Source organism: Aulonocara stuartgranti (genome assembly GCF_965226115.1).
Source record: "Aulonocara stuartgranti genome assembly, chromosome: 15".
NCBI lineage: Eukaryota > Metazoa > Chordata > Actinopteri > Cichliformes > Cichlidae > Aulonocara > Aulonocara stuartgranti.
Window position 1 is genome coordinate 27,836,940 of NC_138951.1, and position 22,697 is coordinate 27,859,636.

A 22,697-nucleotide genomic window follows, 5' to 3' on the forward strand; every position below is an offset into this window, starting at 1 on the left:
TCCAGACGCCCAAAACCTCGAAAAACAAAACCAAAAACAACCCACCAAGGGCGGGCGGTGGGGTCCAGGACGGAGGGCCAGAAACAAGGCCAAAAAAACCAAAATGTCCATCAAAATCACAGGAGCACAGGGAACAGTTCATGACTCCTCAGGGGGCCGACCCGGAGGGTGACGGTCCAGAAAATCATAGTTCATGTGATCAGGGGGCCGGCCCGGAGGCCGACGGCACAGAAGTCCATGGTCGAACAGTTCCGGGGGCCGTCCGTGCGGACGGCAATGGTGGCGACATGGAAACCGTTCAGGGGGCCGACCGTGCGGACGGCAACGGCGTAGAAACAGTTCAGGTGGCCGACCGTGTGGACGGCAACGGCGTAGAAACAGTTCAGGTGGCCGACCTCGACGGCGGTGACGTCCAGCAGGTGGCCGAAGATTCCCAGGTGCAGAGCGAGGCTTGGGCGGCGGCATAACAGCCGTAGGACCAGGCGACGCTGAAGCAGAAGCCGAGGAAGACTCGGATGAGGCCGAACCAGGCGAGGCAGAAGCTGAGGCCGGACCAGGTGAGGCAGAAGCAGGAGCAGAGGCCGAAGCCGGACCAGGCGTAGATGAAGACTCTGACGAAGCCGGACCAGGCGTAGATGAAGACTCTGACAAAGCCGCACCAGGCGAAGATGAAGACTCTGACGAAGCCGCACCAGGCGAAGATGAAGACTCTGACGAAGCCGCACCAGGCGAAGACGAAGGCTCTGATGAAGCCGCAGCAGGCGAAGCACAGGCTGGAGCTGCAGCAGGCGAAGCACAGGCTGGAGCTGCAGCAGGCGAAGCACAGGCTGGAGCTGCAGCAGGCGAAACAGAAGCAGAATCTGAAGGTGGCTGGACGGGCTCCTCGGGCCCCCCAGCTGACGTGGCTTGAGGCTGGACGGGCTCCTCGGGCCCTCCAGCTGACGTGGCTTGAGGCTGGACGGGCTCCTCGGGCCCTCCAGCTGACGTGGCTTGAGGCTGGTGCGGTTCTCCTGAACCCCCAGCTGACGTGGCATGAGGCTGGTGCGGTTCTGCTGAACCCCCAGCTGACGAGGCATGAGGCTGGACGGGCTCCTCGGGCCCTCCAGCTGACGAGGCATGAGGCTGGACGGGCTCCTTGGGCCCTCCAGCAGACGAGGCATGAGGCTGGACGGGCTCCTCGGGCCCTCCAGCAGACGAGGCATGAGGCTGGACAGGCTCCTCGGGCCCTCCAGCTGACGTGGCATGAGGCTGGATGGGCTCCTTGGGCCCTCCAGCTGACGAGGCATGAGGCTGGATGGGCTCCTCGGGCCCTCCAGCAGACGAAACTTGAAGCCGGCTGGGTTCACCCGAACCCCCAGCAGACGAAACTTGAAGCTGGCTGGGTTCTCCTGAACCTCCAGCAGACGAAGCATGAAGCTGGCTGGGTTCTCCTGAACCTCCAGCAGACGAAGCATGAAGCTGGCTGGGTTCTCCTGAACCTCCAGCAAACGAAGCATGAAGCTGGCTGGATTCTCCTGAACCCCCAGCAGACGAAGAATGAAGCTGGCTGGGTTCTCCTGAACCTCCAGCAAACGAAGCATGAAGCTGGCTGGGTTCACCTGAACCTCCAGCAAACGAGGCATGAAGCTGGGTGGATTCTCCTGAACCTCCAACAGACGAAGCATGACCAGCAGGTGTAGAGACCACCGGCTGGACAGAAGGCTGAGCAGGTGATGGAGCGAATGACTGACCTGAACAATGGGGAGCTGGCTGAGCTGCACAGTGGGCTAAGGGCTGAGCTAACGGAAACACAGGAAAATGAACTATTGACTGGGCTGCTAACAGAGCTAATGACTGAGCTATAGACTGAAAAGCATGCAGTAGTGATGGTGGTGTTGGTTGCGGACTGAATTCTCCTGAGCCTTCAGTAGAAACAGGAACGGGTGCAGGCACCTGCTGGACACTAGCCACTCCCACCCGAGGAGTAGGTACGGGTGCGGAGACGGGCTGTATCCTGGCTGACCTCACCCTGGGGACCGGCATGGGTGCAGGGGTGGACTGGTTCACAGCCCCCCTCACCCCGGAAGCCGGGACAGGCACCGGCAACGGCTGGGCAACTGCCCTTCCCACCCGAGGAGCTGGTACGGGTGCAGAAATGGACAGAGCCTCAGCTGGCCTGGAAACCAGAGCAGGGACCAGCTGGGCCTCAGACTCCCTCACCCGAGGAACTGGTACGGGTGCAGGGGTACGCTGGGCCCGAGCTGCCCTGGCAGCAGAAACACGAACAGGCAAAGGAGCAGGCTCAGAAAAAACAGTCTTAGAAACGGCAGGCTTAGGGTTAATATGTATTGGGTCGACAAAAACAGACCTAGCAAAAATGAATCCGCCGTCCACTTCATGTTTAGCAGTCTTAGTATTAGCAGTCCTTGGGTTAACGGTCTTAGAGTGAGCTGACTTGGGGATGATTGAACCAGACTTAACAAAACCTGAACTGAGTGTTGTAGACCTGGTAGAAGTGTTAACAGTTTTTCCTTTAACCGCATGTGCAGACTTAAGCGAGCGGGAATTGTCTTTCATCCCTCCCTGCGTAGAGGGAGTAAAACAAAACGGATCCTCCCAGTCCACGTCGTCATCCATAAGGGAAATTCCCCATGGATCGGAAGTGAGCCGATTGTTGTTAAGGTCAGACGGGACGTGAGAATAAAAGTCATTTTCACTCACCACCGTGAGCTGCTCAGCGATGTCCGGTTTATGGCGGCGTGCGCGCCGCTTCCTGCGAACAGAGGAAGCTGGCGGAGCGAGCGACTGAGCCCCTGGTGCACAGAATGGTGACACCGAGGCTGGAGCGTGAGCGCCTGAAGCCACACGGAGGACTCCCACCTGAAGCGAGCGAGGCTTAGATGCAGGCAGCGCAACAGGCGGGGACTTTCGGCAGCTCTTGGGACCTCCGAGAGCTAGCCGAGTCCCGTGGAAAATGCGCTCGTAGTCGGGGGTACGCCACGGCTTCCAGCGGAGCTCCTCCTCCAGCTGGGCGAAGGCTGCCTCCCGACGCTCGTAAAGCTCGCGGTCTGCTGAGTCCATAGTGGTCAGGTCGTACTGTCACGGTCTGGCTGGGGCAGACCGTATGTGTTACAGAGGAGGACTCAAACGCAGACCAAAACGTGGTGTGGATTAACAAAACAAGCCGTTTATTGAGGTTAGCAACGAGGGTACAAAATAATAGGGCATCGGTGAAAACTAAACAATAACCTAAACTGGGTGAACTAATAACAAAACATGAAAAACCTTAACCATAGTGAACTGACATGGGTACCTGGAGATGAGACATGGATGAGCAGACGACCTGACAATGGCATGAAGAAAACAAAAGGCTTAAATACAGACATGAGGTGATCAGGGGAAGTGGCGACACATGGGGGAAAACAGCTGACAGACATAAACCTAATGACAGGACCAGGAGAGGAAAGCTAAATACAATAAACAAAGAACACATGACATTGTCAGAATAAAACAGGAAATACTAAAACATGACAACACAACTTAACAGACCTAATATGTGATGAATAAATACAAAACCCCAAAACATAGAAAACCCAGGAACAATAACTGCCTAAACTAAAGGCAGATAGGAAATAACACAAACTAAATCACATAACAAAATGAGACAAATACAAACATGAACTCAGAGCGCTGGGTCAGAGACCCAGCCTGTGACACCGGGTAACTTTAGAAGTGTAGAGCTCACTGAACTCCCAGACTTGCTGCTATTTGCAGCCTTTCACCTGATATGTCTTAACCTCCTAAGACCCAAACTCTTCCACCGCATGCGTTTTTAATTTCTCTTTGATATTTAGGTTGATTGGGACTTGATGAATGTAAAAACAAAGAATTACCAGATTTTTTTTTTTACCTAATTTTTGTTTCTAAGAAAAATGAGAGCCACATATGAGGATATTCATTTAAAATTTCCATAGAACAGTAGCAGTATAATGTCCTCGTAAGTGGATATCAGGCCCTTGTAGAGCAAAATTGAGTATTTTGGTCTAAATAACCCAAAATGTGATGTCCATATATGTGGACACCAAAAAAAATTAATTTAAACAAATGACTTTTGTTTCTACTGGTCCTACCTGCCAATTCATTGCAGAGCTTCCCAAACCGGAATGACAAAGATGCCATAATTGCTTCATCCTCCTGCAGCGAGGCCTCACACACCGCCATCACCAAAGGAATGACAACGTGGAGTTGGTCATCTGAGAAGAAGAATTTTTAAACCAGCTGTTTACAAATACACACTGAATAGACTAAAATACTGGGCCACCTATGCATACCGCATGAAATCTGACTTACCGCTGTCCATCATCTCCATTAGGTTGATGATTGTGTCAAAGGCAGCAAGGCGGACACTGCTGTCCTCATCTCCAGCAAGTTCCACTAGATCAGGAAGAAGCTCTGTCCTGGTGTCATCCACCCTGAAAGAAAAACAGCACATATGTTTGGTAGGTGTTGGGTTTTGTTTGATTTTTGGTTGCTTGGTTACTGTCTGGCTAGTGGTTGGTTAGTGGTGAGATTTCATCTGGTCGGTGCAGGGCTTTTGATTGGTCAGTGTTGTGTTTTACCCAATGATTGTTTATTCAGTATTTGCTTGCAATTACCCAGTGGCTCTCGCAATGCTCTCCAGCTGACGGCACATACAGGCTCGGACTTCAAATTCCGGGTCCTGACATAAAGAACGAGCCAAAGGCAGCAGCTCCTTCTTTACACTGATGCACAGAAACAGAGTTAGTATTAGACCAAATGAGAGAACTCTTTGTATTATAATACTACAGAGTACTACTTGCTGCAGCTCACATGTAGGAATCAAATTTGCAGGCAACTTTTCCTAAAATGCGACAGCTAGCCAGCCGAGCCTGAGGAGCGTGAGACAGCTGAGACTGATGTAGTAGGGGGTTCAGCACCTGTGGAGACACGCATTTCATTGACCATATAAATCTGGTAAATAATCAGTTCAAGTCAATTCTTTTGCAATTAAGCCTAATCTTAAAAGTAGAGATAGTGTCTGTCTCCCTCCTATTCTACTTTTAAATATTGTATGAACAACAAGTAAGCCTGCAGTGCGAGAGCGAAGGGTTATAATGGGGTAATATGGTACTATAAAGTCATTAAGATAATAATAATAATAATAATGGATACTTTATTGATCCCCATGGGGAAATTACTTGTTTTTCTCTGCATTTGACCCATTCACTCAGTGAAGCAGTGGGCAGCCCACTAAGCAGGTGCCCGGGGAGCAGTGTGTAGGGACGGTACCTTGCTCAGGGGTACGTCAGGGTAGCCGTTAAGTGGATTCGAACCGCCGACCTTCCGATCATGGGGCGACCACTTTACCTACTGAGCTATCCCTGCCCCAAAAGATAAGATGGGGCCTGATTGTTTAAGACGTTGTATGTGAGGAGCAGGATTTTAATTTCTGGATTTAACAGGGAGCTAATGAAGGGAAGCCAAAATAGGAGAAATATGCTCTCTCTTTTTAGTCCTTGTAAGTACTCTTACTGCAGCATTTTGGATTAACTGATTAGCCAGCATTAACTGACCTCTTGTTTGATGGTTTCTTTGGGCAGAGCGTTGATAGCTAATAGCAGAGTTTCCAGCCAGGCGTTGCTCACCACTGTCAATGAAGATGGCAAAATCAGTAACAAACAAGGCAACTTTGATGTCAGAATGTCAGATATACAGATGTTTTATACCTGTATGTTGGCAGTATAAAAATGATGTCATTATTTATAAGCCATGGAATATTCTTAAAATCTGGAGCAAGCAAAAGTTGCTTTTATTGAATATTGTCTTTGGGGTGTGAGGTTAGAGCTTATCCCAGCTGTCATACGTACACCGTAGACTGGAAAGGTCCATCAAAGAATAACACCACAATTATAGCACTTACACAAAAATCGCAACCACACACCTTCTCATCAGGACCTACAGATCTCTACAGGGAGAAAGGACCTGGACACATTTGAAACTGTTATCAATGAAAGGAGCCCAGCAAACCAGGGTTTCTTTTTTTCTTGTTGTCACGTCTGAAGTTCAGGTTTTTACCTGTGTCTCTGTGGTTCAGGTGCAACAAGACAATCTTTAGGATGGAGTAAGTGTGGGTGTGGATCAGTATGATGTCATCTTGAAGGATAGTTAAAAATGACGCCGCTGCAGCCAGCTGGATTTCAGCTCCAGCTCCGTTCAGAACCTCCTGGGTCACACAGACAGGACAGGTTACCTGTAAGACACACCTGTACATTGCACCTGTCATTTTGTGGCCATACTCTGATGTCCTTGAAGTACAGTGTGACAGAGGTAACTTACCCGAACTTTTGGTACCACTCTACGAAATGTTTCAGCTGGATTCTGTCGGACGAGACTCGAGAGGTTACTGATGACACTGACCCTCTGCACCTCCTGACCAACACTGAAGAGCCGAGGGGAGACAGCGGGGATGCAGAGTTGACATAGAAGGGGAGACGGAGGGAAGAGAGAGGGGAGGAAAGAGGGGAGATAGAATGAGTAGTCAGAATGTTTCCAGGTCAGAAAGGTGTGGATTGGTCTATGGTAGCTGCTTTGCACTGTTCAGTTTCATCTTCTACTGCTGTTACTACTGCTGAAACACAACAAACTACTGCTCTTTATTTGATGTTGTTTATTATATTGTTTATTATATTGCTCTCTTTTTTTTGCTTGTTTTCTCTTTTTTCTTTCTCAACATGTGATCTAGGTGATTGATATATGTATTTTTTGTCTGTTTGTTTTGTTGGTTTTTGTTTTTTTGCCCTTTATCACCGTTCCTCTTCCCTGCTGTTTTTCTTTCCCTACCTCTCTTTCTTTCTCCCTTTTCTTTCCCCTGTCCCATGTGTAGCAAGTGAAAATAGAATAAAATAAACAATTGTGGTGGACCACTGGAGGGCTCCACTCACACCCAGTTCTCAGGAAGTGTTGTTGCTGTGTTTTGGAGGGAAAAGTATTCAGTTGTGTGGTGATGAGTAATAAACTAGCAGTGTTAATCGAGAGCTCTCGTGTCATCTGTGTTTACCTCCACAATGGTAACCCCTGACTCGAACATGGTGCAGTCCGATGGTGGCACCGACTCCGCTCTGGATGCATCAGCAGCCGCCAGCCCTCTGCCTACGGCTGCAGCTGCGTTTGCTGTGGCGCTCAAGCTGCCAGACTTTTGGCTTCACGATCCCCCGTCGTGGTTCGTGCAGGTGGAGGCTCAGTTTGCTCTTCGTGGCATCTCGGCTGATATCACCATGTGGTGGCCTCTCTCAACCCACTAGCCACTCGTCGTGCGTTGACTCTATTCCGGGACCCACCCACCCGAGGGAAGTATGCCGCCCTTAAGGAGTTGCTTCTTCGGCGCAATGCCCTCTCCAACGCAGAGCGAGCCGAGAAGCTCCTCTGCCTCTCAGGCCTGGGTGGCGGTACGGCTCTCGAACTGATGGAGCACATGCTATCCTTTCTCGGACCGGACGACGGGGGATTCCTCTTCGCCCACATCTTCCTCCGACAGCTGCCGGCTGCCGTGAGAGCCGGCCTCGCCAACTCTCCGCTTCTGGGCACAAAGGATTATCGCTCACTGGCTGAGGACGTGGATCATATTCTCCTGGCTACCCGCACTTTCCACGATCACGACCTAGTTCCAGCCTCACCGGCGGCGCCTTCCACTTCCCCGTTGACCTGCCCCGACGTATCCGATCCTTCGCTGACGGCAAAGATCGCGGCACAGCAACACCACGGACGGGACCTCTGTTTCTACCATCAGCGTTTTGGCGCCGGAGCGCGCTGCTCTCTGCTGCCTTGTGCTTTTCTGACCCTGGGACACGGGCCCCGCCAGCGCGCTGTAGCGGCCGCCACTGCTAGCGACAAAGAAAAACTGCTCTTCATAGAAGACTCGCGCTCTGGGAGACGTTTCCTAGTGGACTCCGGCTCCCAGAAGAGCCTCCTTCCCCCGTCCGGAGGCGACAGTTTAGCAGCAGGCTGCGGACTGCAGCTTATTGCAGCTAATGGCTCTCCCATCGCAACGTTCAGGGAAAGGTTCGTGACTGTTTGTTTTCATGGTCAGGATTTCCAATGGACCTTTGTTGTTGCCACTAGCTCTGTACCTATTTTGGGCGCCGATTTTCTTTGTGCCCACGGACTGCTGGTCGATGTCACTAACAGACGCTTAATTGATGCCCTGTCTTTTTCTTCAATACCCCGTTTCACTCGCACCATCGAGCCCCTGAATCGGGCTAATTTTGTGACTTCAGGGAATGTTTTTCAGCGTTTGCTCTTGGAGTTCCCTTCACTGACTGTTCCTAATTTCTCGAACACGGCAACGAAGCACAGGGTTGAACATTATATTCCGACGGTCGGTACCCCGGTGTTCGCACGCGCGCGCCGCCTCGACCCTGCGAAACTCTCCGTCGCTCGGGAAGAGTTTGCCGCAATGGAGCGCCTCGGCATAGTGCAGCTGTCGAATAGTGCCTGGGCTTCTCCGCTACACATGGTGCCCAAGTCAGACGGTCGGTGGCGGCCGTGTGGGGATTTTCGCCGTTTGAATAATGTTACAGAGAACGACCGTTACCCCATTCCCCACATCCAGGATTTTTCCGGCCACCTCGTATCGTCAAGGTACACGAAGACGAAAGGCAGCCCGCGCAAGACAGTCTGGGCGGCGCCTTTCAGGCCGAATGGTATGCGCGAAAAATTCAAACAGGCCGAAAGGGGTAATAACGGCAGTTTTGGGGACGTCTTCGGTGCGCACGGGAACCCGCTGATACCCCCGCACCAAGTCAATTTTAGAAAAAATCGAGGTGCCTTGATTTTTTCTAAAATTGACTTCAGCGGTTGATGGACTCTGTCTTGCGCGGGCTGCCTTTCGACTTCGTGTACCTTGACGATATATTGGTGGCCAGCTGTTCTGAGAGTCAGCACGCGTCCCATCTGCATCAGGTTTTCCAGCGCTTGGCGGCACACGGCCTGATCGTCAACTTCTCCAAGTGCCAGTTTGGCTTGCCGGTTCTGGATTTCTTGGGCCACCGCATTTCCGCTGATGGTGTGGTTCCGTTGCCAGACAAGGTCCGGGCCGTTTCGGCTTTTCCGCGTCCCGCGTCCGTTAAAGCGCTGCAGGAGTTCTTGGGGATGGTCAATTTGTACAACCGCAGAGCTGCGCACCTGCTGCAGCCTCTCTATGCTGCCTTGAAAAAGGTAAGGTAAAACAGGTAAGGACCCAATTGATTGGCTCACTGAACGCATCCAGGCATTTTCTGGGGCCAAGGCCGCGCTGGCAAACGCCGCCCTGCTGGCCCACCCGTTTCCGTCGGCGGAGATTGCGTTGACCTCCGACGTGTCGGACGTGGCGGTGGGCGCAGTGTTAGAACAGCGGGTCTCCGGTGCCTGGCCACTGCTCGCTTTTTTTAGTCGCACGCTTAGAAACAGTGAGCGCAAATATAGCGTTTTTGACAAGGAGTTGCTGGCCCTGCACCTCGCAACGCGGCATTTTCGTTTTTTCTTAAGGGTCGGAGCTTCACCGTGTACGTTGATCATAAACCCTTGACATTCGCGATGTCCAAGGTCTCTGATCCGTGGAGCGGGCGCCAGCAGCGCCAGTTGGCAGCCATTTCCGAGTTCACAACTGACATTCAGCACGTGGCTAGTAAGTCCAACTGCGTGGCTGACTGTCTATCCCGCGTGCTGGTTTCTCCCGTTTATGTTGGCATAGACATTGAGGCTATGGCCGCTGACCAACAGGCCGACCCGGACATCCTTGCCCTTCGGTCTGCGCAAACGGGCCTTGTACTGGAGGACAGACCCGTGTGGAACGGTGGGCCTAGCCTGTTTTGTGATGTTTCCACCAGCCGTCCACGCCCTGTAGTTCCCCTTTCGTGGCGTCGTTGCATTTTCGACTCCGTACACACCCTCTCTCATCCAGGCGTCCGGGCCTCGGTCAAGCTGGTCAGCTCTAGGTTCGTTTGGCCGGGCCTTCGTAAATCGGTGAAAGACTGGGCAGCCGCGTGCATCCCATGCCAACGTGCTAAGATCCATAGGCACATAGGCGCCCCTCGAATCCTTCCGCGTTCCAGGGAGGCGTTTTGATCATGTGCATGTGGATCTGGTTGGTCCTCTGCTGCAGTCACAAGGTTTCACGCACCTTTTAACTGTAGTGGACTGCACAACCAAGTGCCTCTGGCGTCTACTACAGCAGCAGCAGTGGCCAAGGCATTTTTGTCAACGTGGGTTTCGCGTTTCGTTCCCCCGCCGACATCACCTCAGACAGGGGCCCCCAGTTCGTTGGTCTGCCATGGCTGACGGCCTGGGGGTCAAGGTCCACCAAACCACTGCGTACCACCCACAGGCCAACGGGATATGCGAACGTTTCCACCGGTCGCTTAAGGCCGCTTCTCTCACAGATGGCAACTGGGTTGACCACCTTCCATGGGTTTTACTGGGGTTGCCCTGCGCGGTTAAAGAAGATCTCAGGGCTTCCTCGGCTGAACTTGTCCTCGGTCAGCCCCTCCGGGTCCCTGGGGAATTCTTGCCCGAGAGCCCACCCCCGTGCTTCGCTCCCTATGTGCTGTCTCAGCCGTTCTGGACGTTTAATTAAAGCAAGGGTTCTGGACTAGGGGATGACCCTACTGGGTGTTCGGGGGGGGGGGGGGGGGGGGCATGTGTGGTGGACCACTGGAAGGGCTCCACTCACACCCAGTTCTCAGGAAGTGTTGTTGCTGTGTTTTGGAGGGGAAAGTATTCAGTTGTGTGGTGATGAGTAATAAATGAGCAGTGTTAATCGAGAGCTCTCGTGTCGTCTGTGTTTACCTCCACACAATAAAAGCAAAGGTGAATCAAATAGACCAAGGCCGGGATGGTCCATTTGATAAAGTAAATCCATTGGGCATCTTTCTTTGCCTTTAGACAATAATTCTGATGGCAAAAGAACCAAACGGGACGGGGGGGGGGGGGGGCAGTGAAGGCAAGCACTACGAACATATTACTTGTGATCTCATGAGGCTTGTTTGTGTCTCGTTTTTAAAAAAATATATTTTTGTTGTTTTGCTTCTGTTTCTTTACTTAATATTTATTTGAGAATAATAAAAAATATTGTTGATTTAAAAAATAACAAGCAAACAAACGAAGACGACCTGAACAGGGCAGGTTTATGGGTTCAGATCTGCTCCAGACTCCAGTCGGAGTCCTGTAGGCTCAAGTCCTGTTTATGAATGAGTTCAGTGAACTAATTTAAACCCTCTGGGATTGGACTGCTGATTACTTCCATTGTTCAATTAGCTCCACAGTTTACTGGGTCACAGCAAAGGAGGACGGGTGGAGGACAATGCTTTCAGCTCCACCCAAGGCATCCAGAAATCCACATAACTACAAAAGCTTTTGTATTTGTTCTTTACTGTAAACATAGCTGAACTTATTTTAGTCTCATTGTAACCTATTTAACTTAGAGAAAAAGAAACTCTGTGGCAGGTTAAAAAGGATTATGGTTATAGTCTCAGCTTGAACTCTGCTCCAGTTTCTTCATTTCCCCACAGGAATGAACAGATCTGCACCTGGAGCTGTCTGACAAACCTGGGGCACTAGGTGGGGTTTCAGTTTGAAGTGCTGTTGACCTGCGCATAAACCTTTGCTGAGACTCACCTGAGGAGGTAGACAGCTCTCTCAATGTCATTTAGGTCTTCATCCACAGTCAGCTGATCAATCTCTTCTGCAGTCTGATGGGAAAAACAAAAATACAAAGTCAGCTGATCAGAGTTACCTGTTTGATATGATTGTGCTGTCCTTAGGTGAGCTTTAATGACAGTTGACCCAACACAGACCCTAATCATATATGAGACCATCAGAGGTAAATATGACATTAAAAATCTCTAAAACTGCATTCAGCTTATGAAGCATAGTCTTTGTAAGATCTTTGTGTCTGCAGTCTCTGGTGGTCTTTCCTGGCAACCTCTGTGGTGGATATGCAAATGTGAATTAAGCTTTCTGTGACTCCAGGAAAATGTTTGTCTTGAGGTTGAGCTTAGACTGACTGACTTCTAAATTCTTCTAAATTCTGTTCCTTGGGACTGCTTGTTTTGGTTTTTGAGGCATTTCCCCACTCAAAAAACACCAGAATTTTTGGAGTGGGGAAAACACCAAACAAGGTGATCATTATAATGATCACCTTGTTTTCATGCAGTTGCAGCACATTGGAAACAGTTGTGTTTGGACATGGATTGGGATCATTTTTTGAGAACATTGAGTGATAGGATGTAAAAGCAAAAAAATAATGCATTAAAATGACCATGCGCAAACTTGCAGGAAACGAGCACAAGAGCAGTTTATGGGAGGAAAGAATTTGATTGGAGAATTAGGGTCTTAAGGTCACTGCCTCGGTGAGAGTGATTATGAGTACGAGAGGATCCCAGAATCAGGTCTGAGCAACAGTTAGGAATTCAGAGGTCAGTTAAGGGCTATATATATGTGAGGGAGGAGGGGGTAGTATTTGTTAACAGTCTGAATGGCCCAGTGGAAGAAGCTGTTTGAGAGGTGCTTGTATGCACAATAAATTTCTGTTGCAGAGATGTGGGGGTCTGATTTATTTGACTAAACAAGGGGGCCCAAGCTCCCATAAAGTAGGGCGAAATATTTTTTCTCTGAAAAAATATGATTCATGCCATAGAATAACTATTACTACAAAGGTCCCACAGGGTAGTAACAATAAATAACGTTAACTGCATGTTAGCACAGTAAGTACTAATACAGTAAAATTATTTCTCTGTAAAGTACACATTTTGCATTAAAATGTTTGTTGTCATCATATGATAACATGACAAGATGTGAGAAGTTAATGATAAGTCTGTGATATTGCCTGCCACACAGACTAAAGCTAATCAGACCTCTGTCAGACCTTTGTCAAAGATCATAGCCAGAGCCTTTTAAGGACCTGGGTATTAATACCTGTGGTAACTACAACTAAAAAACAAAAAAACACAAAAAACCCCCACCTGTGCTTAGAGCAACCCATAAAGAATGAGAAACAGCAACTCCAACTCTGACCCTATGATTGTCAGCTGGAAAAAACAATGGAGTGCCCACTCCGGGTCAGGGATGAGTTCAAGTATCTCGGGATCTTGTTTATGTATAACTGTATAGATCAGTGTTTCCCAACCACTGTGCTGTGGCACATAGGTGTGGCGTGAGAAATGATTAGGTGTGCTGTGGAAGATTATCTGGACCTCTACTAAATGGTTGAGATGCCACTTAATGGTTTACGTATTTGTCATGCAAACACAAGTACAGTAGAATTTACAGTTGAAGAAAAATCAAATAAAGTGCCAAATTATAATTAAATTAATAACAAAAACTATCCCGGGCATTGGATACAGATTATTTCAAGTAGCATGCCAGCAAACATTGCTGGTTTTCATTCCATCAAAGGAAAGTATTATATCAAAAAACAAAATATATATTTTTTAAATCTGCAACTATGAAAAAGTGCAAAACACTCACATTCAGGCCATTTCTGATTGAATGCTACTGTGCAAAATCATTTTTGCTTTGCAAAAAATAAAAATAAAACAAAAACAGTGCAAATCTGGTTTGTTGACTTGGTTCAGACACAGCCAGGTGGAACCTTTTGAGAGCCATTGGTTTCTGGTTCTGTAGGGCACAGGAACTCGTTTAGACCAGGAATTCAAGTCAACGATGTATCCGAACAGCAGAATATGCCATCTCCTTAACTTGTAACTTATAACTTATAACTTGTCTTATACAGGTGTAATAGCATATCAGAAAACTCAGTTCCTCCCATATGCTAATTATATGTAAGGATGAGTGATGGGCATGCAATGGTGATCTTTGCGTTGGAGTTTTTGCTCCACCTTTTGACAGATGAAAGAGGCATGAACCCACAGGCATTGTTTAGAGGGTTGACACATTTGTTGTCGAACCATTTTACTGCAATCAGACCTTCTTCAGATCTGTAACCACAGGCCCTTCTTCATTAGGTTTTGGTCTGCCATCAGGGGAGCTCCACCAGTGCAGTTTGGCCATACAGTACCTGATACCCAAGGAGGTGTGCAAGTTCTGGACCAAGCTGAAACTTGTGAAGAGCTGAGGTTCTATTTATCAGTTTGCATAGTGTTTTTTACAACTTTGACTTCTAGAGGTAGCTTCTGTTCCTCTTCACTGAGGGCAACATATGCAAAGGGGACAGAACGTGGACGGAAGAAGTGTGGGGTGACATCACTCTTCACATGAATACCAGCTTTCCAAACTTGAGAAGCTGGAGAAGTACCAAGGGTTCAGCGAAGAGCTCAAGAAGATGTGGAGGGTGAAGGTAACAGTGGTCCAAGCGGTAATCAGAGCACTAGGTGTAGTGACTCCCAAGCTAGACAAGTGGCTCCAGAGATCCCAGGAACAACATTTGAGATCTCTTTCCAGAAGAGCGCAGTGCTAGTAACAGCTAAGATACTGCGCAGGACCCTCAATCTCCCAGGCCTCTGGTAGAGGACCCGAGATTGGAGGATAGACCGACTGCAGGGGTGAGAGGGGAATTTTGTTTTTTTGTTTTTTTTTTAAAGTTCCCATCTCGTCCTGTCAGCTTGAGGGTCCACCACTTCTATGTCTGGTTGGTTAGCCATCACCAACTTGTCTGTCTATCTGGAAGTCTGTCAGGATTTTAGCTCGGTCATTCTCGACCAGATGGCCAGTAATGCGTTACAAGTAACATGTTACTGTAATCCAATTACTTTTTCAAGTAACGAGAAATGTAAGGGATTAGCATTGCAAAAAAGTAATTATATAACTGTTACCTTCCCGTAAGCATACTGTGTTACTAAAGTGTTGTGATTTTGTTTGTGAGAGTGTCTCATGACAATGATGTAAGCACGTGCGGTGCACGTGGCAGCAACAGACGTGTGTCGATCAACAATGGATAATATGGAGTGTGGGAGAGAGTACAACCATGCAGCGTTTAAAGGGTGGATGTACTGAAATTACTTTAAGTTTTAGTCCGTAAAAAGTGACAAAAACATTAGCGTCCGCTGTACACTCTGCGTGGGAAGAAAACTTCTTTCGACAGCGAAAAATTTAACTTCAAATCTCAAGCACCTAGCAAGCCGCCACGGGAGTGTGAAATTCACTGAGAAATCTCTAAATCCTCCCACTGACACGACACTGACAAACCTCCATCGGCCCCACTCCTGCTAAATGGGTGAAAATGCATTTAAGAGCAACAGGACTTAGTGCCACTGAATCTTTGATTTTATTTATTTTTTGCTGTGTTTTACTTGAATCTATTTGAAAGAGCGAGTGTTAACACAAAACATTATTTTATTTTATATGCTGGAATATGCTGCCCCAAGTGGAGGAGTTCAAGTATCTCGGGGTCTTGTTCGCGAGTGATGGGAGAAGGGAGCCGGAGATCAACAGACGGATTGGGGCTGCAGCTGCAGTAATGCAGCCGCTGCCTTTTTTGTTTGTTTGTTTTATGAACTTGCCAATTCCTGAGCATTGCTGTAATTCTGCAGTAAAGCTATTCCACAGTTTTACTCCATAAATAGTTACGCAAAAAGTTTTAACATTTGACCGTGCTTTAAGGATCTTCAGATTCAACTTACCGCTTAGTTCATAGTCTCCTTCTCTGTCATAGAACATCCTCTGTATATTTCCTGGTAACATATTGTATCTAGCTTTATACATAATTTTTGCCGTTTTGTATTTTATAAGATCCATAAACTTCAATATTTTTAATTTCAAAAACATGGTGTTAATATGGTCTCTATATCCAGCTTTACTAATCATCCTGATTGCTTTTTTTAAAATTTTACATATTGGTTGAAGTGAAGTTTTATATGTGTTTCCCCAAATTTCCGCACAGTATTCCAAATATGGCAATATAAGTGAACAGTAAAGTACCCGGAGTGATTTGGAAGGCAAACAATATTTAACTTTACTCAGTATGGAGACACTTCTTGACAGTTTAGCTTGTAAATACTTTATATTAGGTTTCCAGCAGATTTTGTTATCTATTATCACACCCAGAAATTTGACATTATTTACTAATAACTTTGCTTCGGCATCTTTTTTATAATTTCCGAATAACATAAATGTCGTTTTTTCCAAATTTAATGATAACTTATTTCTATCAAACCATGTTTTCAGTTTAATCATTTCTTGTGTGACAATTTCCAAAAGCTGCTGTAAGTTCTCTCCAGCACAAAAAATATTTGTATCATCTGCAAATAGAATAAACTGTAATATATCTGATGTTCTACATATATCGTTGATATAGAGGATAAACAGCTTTGGTCCCAATACTGACCCCTGCAGCACTCCACAAACAATGTCCATACACTCTGATTGATGTTCCCCAATTTTCACAAATTGCTTCCTGTCTCTCAAATAACTCTTTACCCACTCTAACACCACTCCTCTAATGCCATAATACTCCAATTTATCGAGTAATATTTCATGATTAATTGTATCAAAAGCTTTTTTTAGGTCGATGAATATACTAGCTATACATTGTCTTTTATCTATATTGTTAGTGATATTTTCGATCAATTCTATTAATGCCAATGATGTTGATCTATTTGATCTGAAACCATACTGACTATCCGTTATTATTTTGTGTTTGTCTATAAATTTGTCGAGTCTATTAATAAAAAAATTTTCCAGTATTTTTGAAAATTGAGAAAGTAGAGAGACAGGCCTATAATTTGTGAATTGGTGTTTATCTCCATTTTTGAACAATGGTGTTACTTTAGCTATTTTCATTTGTGTCGGGAATGTACCAGTTTGTATGGACAAATTGCAGATATGTGTTAAGGGTTTGGAAATGCCCTCTATCACTTTTTTGACTATTTCCATATCTATGTCATCAGAGTCTGTAGAGTTTTTTGTTTGTAATTTCCCAACAATATCAATGATTTCCTTTTCTTCTACTGCCGTTAAGAACATTGAATGAGGATTGCGATCAATGAATCTGGTTTCTTTCTCTACCGAATCTGTCATATCAGGAATTGTTTCAGCCAAGTCTGGCCCAACACTTACAAAGAATTTGTTGAAATCATTTACCACATCGCTCATATTATTAATGTTTCTATCATTATTAGTGAAATACGAAGGATAGTCTGACTGTCCAGAGCCCTTTTTAATGATGGTATTTAATGTTTTCCAAATCCCTTTAGTATTATTTTTATTCATAATCAATAATTTCTCATAGTATTCCTTTTTACATGACCTCAAAATACTCGTTAATTTATTTTTATATTTCTTATATTTATTTTCAGCTTCTATACTTCGGTTCATTATAAATTCTCTGTATAAGGTATTTTTCTTCTTACATGCATTTTGCAATCATTTTGTATGGGCATTCTGCATATTTTTGTTTTTTACTATATTTCCTTACTGGGCAACGACTATTATATAACATTTTAAATTTTCCTAAAAAAATCTCATAAGCTTTATCAATATTTTTTTCCCTATACAGCGTCTCCCATTCTTGCTTGAGCAAATCATTTTTAAATGCATTTATTGACTCTTCTGTTCTCATTCGTTTGTATTTTACTATATTTTCCTGTGTAACCTTCCTATAATTTTTATTATACACTATAAAAACAGGTAGGTGATCACTGATATCATTTATTAAAAGACCACTTATGGATCTATTTTCTATTTCATTTGTAAATATATTGTCTATTAAGGTTGCCGATTGTGCTGTGATCCTGCTGGGTTTAGTGATCATTGGACAAAGTCCCAAGCTATACATTGTATTAATAAACTCCTCTGTCATTTTCTGTTTGCTTGGATTTAATAGATCTATGTTAAAATCCCCACAAATGAAGATGACTTTTTGGTTTGTCCTAGTGAATATTTTATCTACCCACTCCTTAAAAATTTCAGTATTTGAACCTGGTGTTCTATATATACAGCTTACAATGACATTTTTCTCTTTTCCCATACTAATTTCTATTGTTACACACTCTAATATATTATCTACCGCCATCGACATTTTTTCTACCATCTTGTATTTTAAATTTTTGTCCACAAACAAGGCCACACCACCGCCATTCTTATTCTTTCTATTTATAAGATTTAATTCATATCCATCTATTACAAAGTCCCCACCTTTCTCTTTATTAATCCATGTCTCAGATACTGCAATCACACTGAATGGATGTGTAAATTTGCTTAAATATTCTCTTATTTTATGAAAATTTGCATATAAACTTCTACTGTTAAAGTGAATTATAGATATTTTACCGTCCACCTTGACAGTTTTGTTGAATTGATCATCATTATGATAATAGCAGGTATTTTTGATGTTAAAAAAGTTCAGTTCTGGATCAATGTCCTGCTCTGTGAAATGTGTTTTGTATTCCTTGTTTGCTGGTGAATTTATCTCCTGATTAGCAATCCTTTGTGATAACAATGTATAGATCCCAGATAATGAGTTACTTGATTGTTCCATCCTTAAATGTGTTACGCTTTTAGCTCGTTGTTGTCTTCTATTACCTGCTTGGATGACTGTAGATTGTTAGCCCAGCTCCTTGTCTTTGTAGTTATATTACTTGTTAATGTTTTCCAGATCCTGCATGCATTTGATGACCAACACTTTAGCTTCCTCCGGTGTGCCGTTAAGCTTAATAAATATTTTACAGTTTGTAGTCCAGGTATTCTGAATTTTTCCCAGTTTCTTTAAGTGTCGTGCTTTCTTCGCCATGTCAGCGTTGGATTTTGTTAGATGGTCATTCATGTAGACATTCGATCCTTTTAGTTTCCTCCCCTGCTTCAGCAGTGCATTCTTGTGTTTCCTGTTTACAAATCTCATGATGATAGCTGGTTTATCACTAGCCTTTGAGGGTGTGGTGATGTATTGCATCTCTGTGTAGTTCTTGAGCCGCAGCATGGCACACAAGAAGGCATTAAGGCATATTTATAATTGAGCTATTTGTAAATATTAGAGCTATTTCTTATATTATGTAAACTTTGGATTATGTAGTATTATTTACTGTCTGTTATTGTTATTGTCTTGGATCAACTGTAACCCACACAATTTCCTTATGGATTATTAAAGTATTCTGATTTAAAAGGGTCGCTAACATGGCCTAGAAAATCACTGAAGGACCTCTGTAGCATCCGCTGTCTCAAAAAGGCACGCAACATCTTGCAGGACTGCACAAACACAGGACACCAGGTGTTTAAGCTTCTGCCCTCTGGCAGTTATCTTGTGTATATGGTATTTATTTATTTGCTTGTCTCCATCATCACTGTTCCCACCTGACCTGAAGTAAACATGACTCCTAAAGCCTGTAATACAACAAAGGACATTACTAATGATTACTAATGATCACTGATTATACAAAACCTTACATACACTTTGATCTGTTCATATAGATCAGGGTGAGGAACTCCAGGCCTGAAAGGCCGGTGAACCTGCAGGTTTTAGATCTCACCCTGGGTCAGCACACCTGAATGAAATGATTAGTTCATTACAAGGCCTCTTCAAGACATGTTGAGGGGGTTATTAGCCATTTAATCGACTGTGTTGGATCAAGGACACATCTAAAACCTACAGCACACCAGCCCTTGAGGCCTGGAGTTTCCCCACCCCTGGTATAGATCATAATCTTGAGCTCACACAGCGTTCTGCATTCATGCAGCAACAACTCAACAGGAAGTAGTTTTATTCCAGCTGTGTGATGTTCAGATATCAGCTGTGAGTTTAACAGCTATAAAAACTATAAATATATCAACGGGTTATGGATGAAAGCACATCATTTCCCTAGGGATTAATAAAATATTCTGACCCTGAAATGGAAAATGCAGTTATGATGAATGTTCTCATGATCTGCTTCACTTTGTTTAATATGTTGCCTGTTTTCATGAACGATCAGATGCTATGAATTAAGATTTGGCGTTTTCTGCTCCCTTTCCTAAAGGATGTTCCAGTGTCTCCTCTGCTAAAGGAAGCAATAAAGGAAGCACTGAAGCTCCTTTCCTTAGTGTTTGGAAAAATGGAACAGCTCTTGTTATGGGCGCAACACAGATACTTCCGGGTCACGTCTGTCAATGAGGAACTGTCCTGAGCATTCACACGTGCAGGAAGGTCGTAAGAGGACACGGAGAGGCTCACCTGAAGTCTGACTGACCACTGTCAACCATAACAACACATACACATGCACACAGTGCAAGTGTGTTTGTCGTCATCACATCAGCTTTCTCCCGTAAGAACACCCAAGCTCCGCCTCCTCTCTCAATGTCATCATGGTGAAACCCCGCCCACACAGCTACAGGTGTAAGAATCAGGCAGCGCGTTTATCTTTTCAGTTACTGATCAGTCATGAATAGCGACTGTCTTAAATTAGATCAGAGACAGCTTCACTCTGTTTCTCATGATTACTGGTTAATCGATCAGTTATTGGCCATTTTTCTCGATGCACCTCAGACCTGTCTGTCTCTCTGCAGACAGACAGGCGGACAAACTGCGTCATGCTGCGGGTCTCCCTTCTGCTTCCTCCACTGAAGCTGCTGATCTTCCTCCCACTAACTCACCCTCCTCCTCATTACTTTACGTTTCTCTCTCTCACACACACACACCCACCTTCAGGCTCCTGCGGATCGGCCTCTCGATGAAGGCGAGTTCCTGCAGCTCCTCCAGCGGGCCGCACAGCACGCCGGCCGGGCTCAGGGCCATCCTGCCGGGTAACATCTGGCTGTTAGAGGGGGGGCAGTCGTATCAGCTCCGACCATCCCTGTTGAGGGGGCGGGGGTTGCGGGGCTGTCACTAACCGTTTCCAAGGAGATCCCGGCTCGAGCTGAACGTCACTCCAGACTCCGTTCAAAAGTCTGACAAAGTCTCACGAACGCGCTCATTTGCACACGATGCAGCTATCAGAGATCCCAAACAAAACCCGTCCACACACTCACGGCACGATCTGCGGTTCGGCGCTCACAGAACTGCGATTCCTCCAGAAAAATCCCCCGTAACATCCCAAACTGTCACACCGTTACCGGGATGTGTCACACGTTTCCAAGCAGATCCAGTGCAGCGCAGAGAAGCCAGCCAGACTGCGTGTAAAAAGCTCCAGTTAACTCTTTTATTCCCCGAGGACTCTTCATTCACACCACACTCAGTCCAAAAGTCCGCACACGGAATTTATTCGGAGTAAATCCAAAGACTGAATGCAGGAAACCGCACAAACCGGGCGCGGGATGAATCAGATGGACCTCCTCTCCGGTTCGTCGCATATCTCCAAATATTCTGACAAAGTCCAGATCTTCTCCACCTGCTTCAGCTCCTCAGGGCTGCGGTGGGAGCGTCACGCAGAACTGCGGCTGCGCTCCTCCGTGCTCCTTTGAGTCCGTCATCCTCGACAGTGCACAACCGAACCGAATCGCCCACTCTACGTTCAGTGCTGGTCTGTCATACGCAGACCGGTACCGGACAGCGTCAAAGTTCACAGACGGTATCAGACTGATTTTCACACCAAAGGACGAAGAGGAGGAGGCTTCATCACCGTGAGTGACCCGTGAGCAGCAGAGCGGGCTGAGCGAACCTAAACGGAGTCATGAGGATGCAAGCCCGACCTGAACCGGGACCGAGAGATGAGCTGCAGGGCGTTAAGCTGGAGGCGCAGTGCAGCAGCTGATCCGTCTCCATGGAAACGACTGTCCGTGCTAATTCATAAAGTCCAGAACGTGTCTTCGATCTAGAACCCGCTCTCATTCTGAGCTGTCCCATCACCTGTAAACGCACCTGAAAGTTCAATAATCATCAAATAAAACTATCCACGTCACGTGCTTAAAATCCGCATTGATTTGTTTTATTTTGCAGGGTCAGGGTCACTTCCTGCATTCAGGGTTTTCTTCTTTTTTTTCTGAAATGTTTCTTTTTCCACGTGAACATGAAGCTCACAGCTTATGTGATGAATGCCTCACCTGTTAAGCTCTGAGATTGTTTCCTGTGTTCAATCATCATTTTAGAGCAGGTAATCACAGGTTAGCCCTGTTGGCCCTTTGTTAGATGCCTGGAGTTTCTGAATGACATGTAGTTGGGACAGAGCAGGCAGGTAAGCCACTTAAGTTACACTATCATACCGAGACAAAAAACACATAATGCAAAAAGATGGGGACAGGTGAGACCAGACAGACAGGAGGAGAAGGAGGAGGAGGAGAAGAAGAACAGGGGCTGACCTTCAGCTGCAGTCTCAGTGTCAGAGTTGGCTGACAGTCCGGCTCATGAAAGCTCAGAGTTGATCAGACCCTCAGACTCTGAACCAGAACCTTCTGCTGCACACCAGAGAGTGCTGCTTCCTGATTGGATGGTTTCACAGGTAGTACCCAGTCAACAGTTTGTTTTATTTTATTTTTATATGTTTGAATTTGTGGAACTTCCAACCACACTTGAATCCACTTGAATGTTGTTTTGTTTTTATCATCCAATTTGATTGTAATCAAACACTCAGTTCTGTGTTTACCAATTTTTTTCTTTAATGATTCTGATTTTGAATTAATTTAGGTTACATTTGTGTGTTTGAAATCATTGAATTTAAATGTGTGAGATGGGTTAGTAGTTGAGTCTTTGAAATTTTATCAGGCTGCTGTTGACTGACCGGGTTTAAACGATTGATACACAAATCAGTTAGTAGTTGTCTGGGCTGTTGTGAGTCTGGTTATGTGCATCGATCCTGTTTCCATCT

General features: G+C 45.9%; 2 protein-coding genes across 3 annotated transcripts in view; both read right to left on the bottom strand.

The window, feature by feature from the left end:
- The window catches only part of ppp4r4 (protein phosphatase 4, regulatory subunit 4), a 31,468-nt gene extending 9,755 nt beyond the window's left edge, over positions 1 to 21,713 (bottom strand). For both annotated transcript variants that reach the window (XM_082504475.1, XM_082504474.1), the window contains exons 1-9: positions 20,600 to 21,713; positions 11,650 to 11,723; positions 6,337 to 6,439; positions 6,076 to 6,223; positions 5,574 to 5,647; positions 4,831 to 4,937; positions 4,635 to 4,742; positions 4,330 to 4,451; positions 4,110 to 4,232 (exon numbers count right to left, since the gene is read on the bottom strand). In XM_082504475.1, the coding sequence (XP_082360601.1) occupies positions 4,110 to 4,232; positions 4,330 to 4,451; positions 4,635 to 4,742; positions 4,831 to 4,937; positions 5,574 to 5,647; positions 6,076 to 6,223; positions 6,337 to 6,439; positions 11,650 to 11,723; positions 20,600 to 20,707 (967 nt within the window). In that variant the 5' untranslated portion in view covers positions 20,708 to 21,713. The remainder of the gene's footprint in view (positions 1 to 4,109; positions 4,233 to 4,329; positions 4,452 to 4,634; positions 4,743 to 4,830; positions 4,938 to 5,573; positions 5,648 to 6,075; positions 6,224 to 6,336; positions 6,440 to 11,649; positions 11,724 to 20,599) is intronic.
- Positions 192 to 4,094, bottom strand: LOC309689739 (uncharacterized protein; the record flags this gene model as incomplete). The annotated part of the gene is made up of 4 exons (XM_082506360.1): positions 2,017 to 4,094; positions 845 to 1,131; positions 617 to 743; positions 192 to 488 (listed from the first exon to the last, which is right to left on the bottom strand). The coding sequence occupies exons 1-4, from the start codon at positions 3,058 to 3,060 to the stop codon at positions 192 to 194; spliced, it is 1,755 nt and encodes a 584-aa protein (XP_082362486.1). The 5' UTR covers positions 3,061 to 4,094.
- Positions 21,714 to 22,697: the final 984 nt, after the last annotated feature.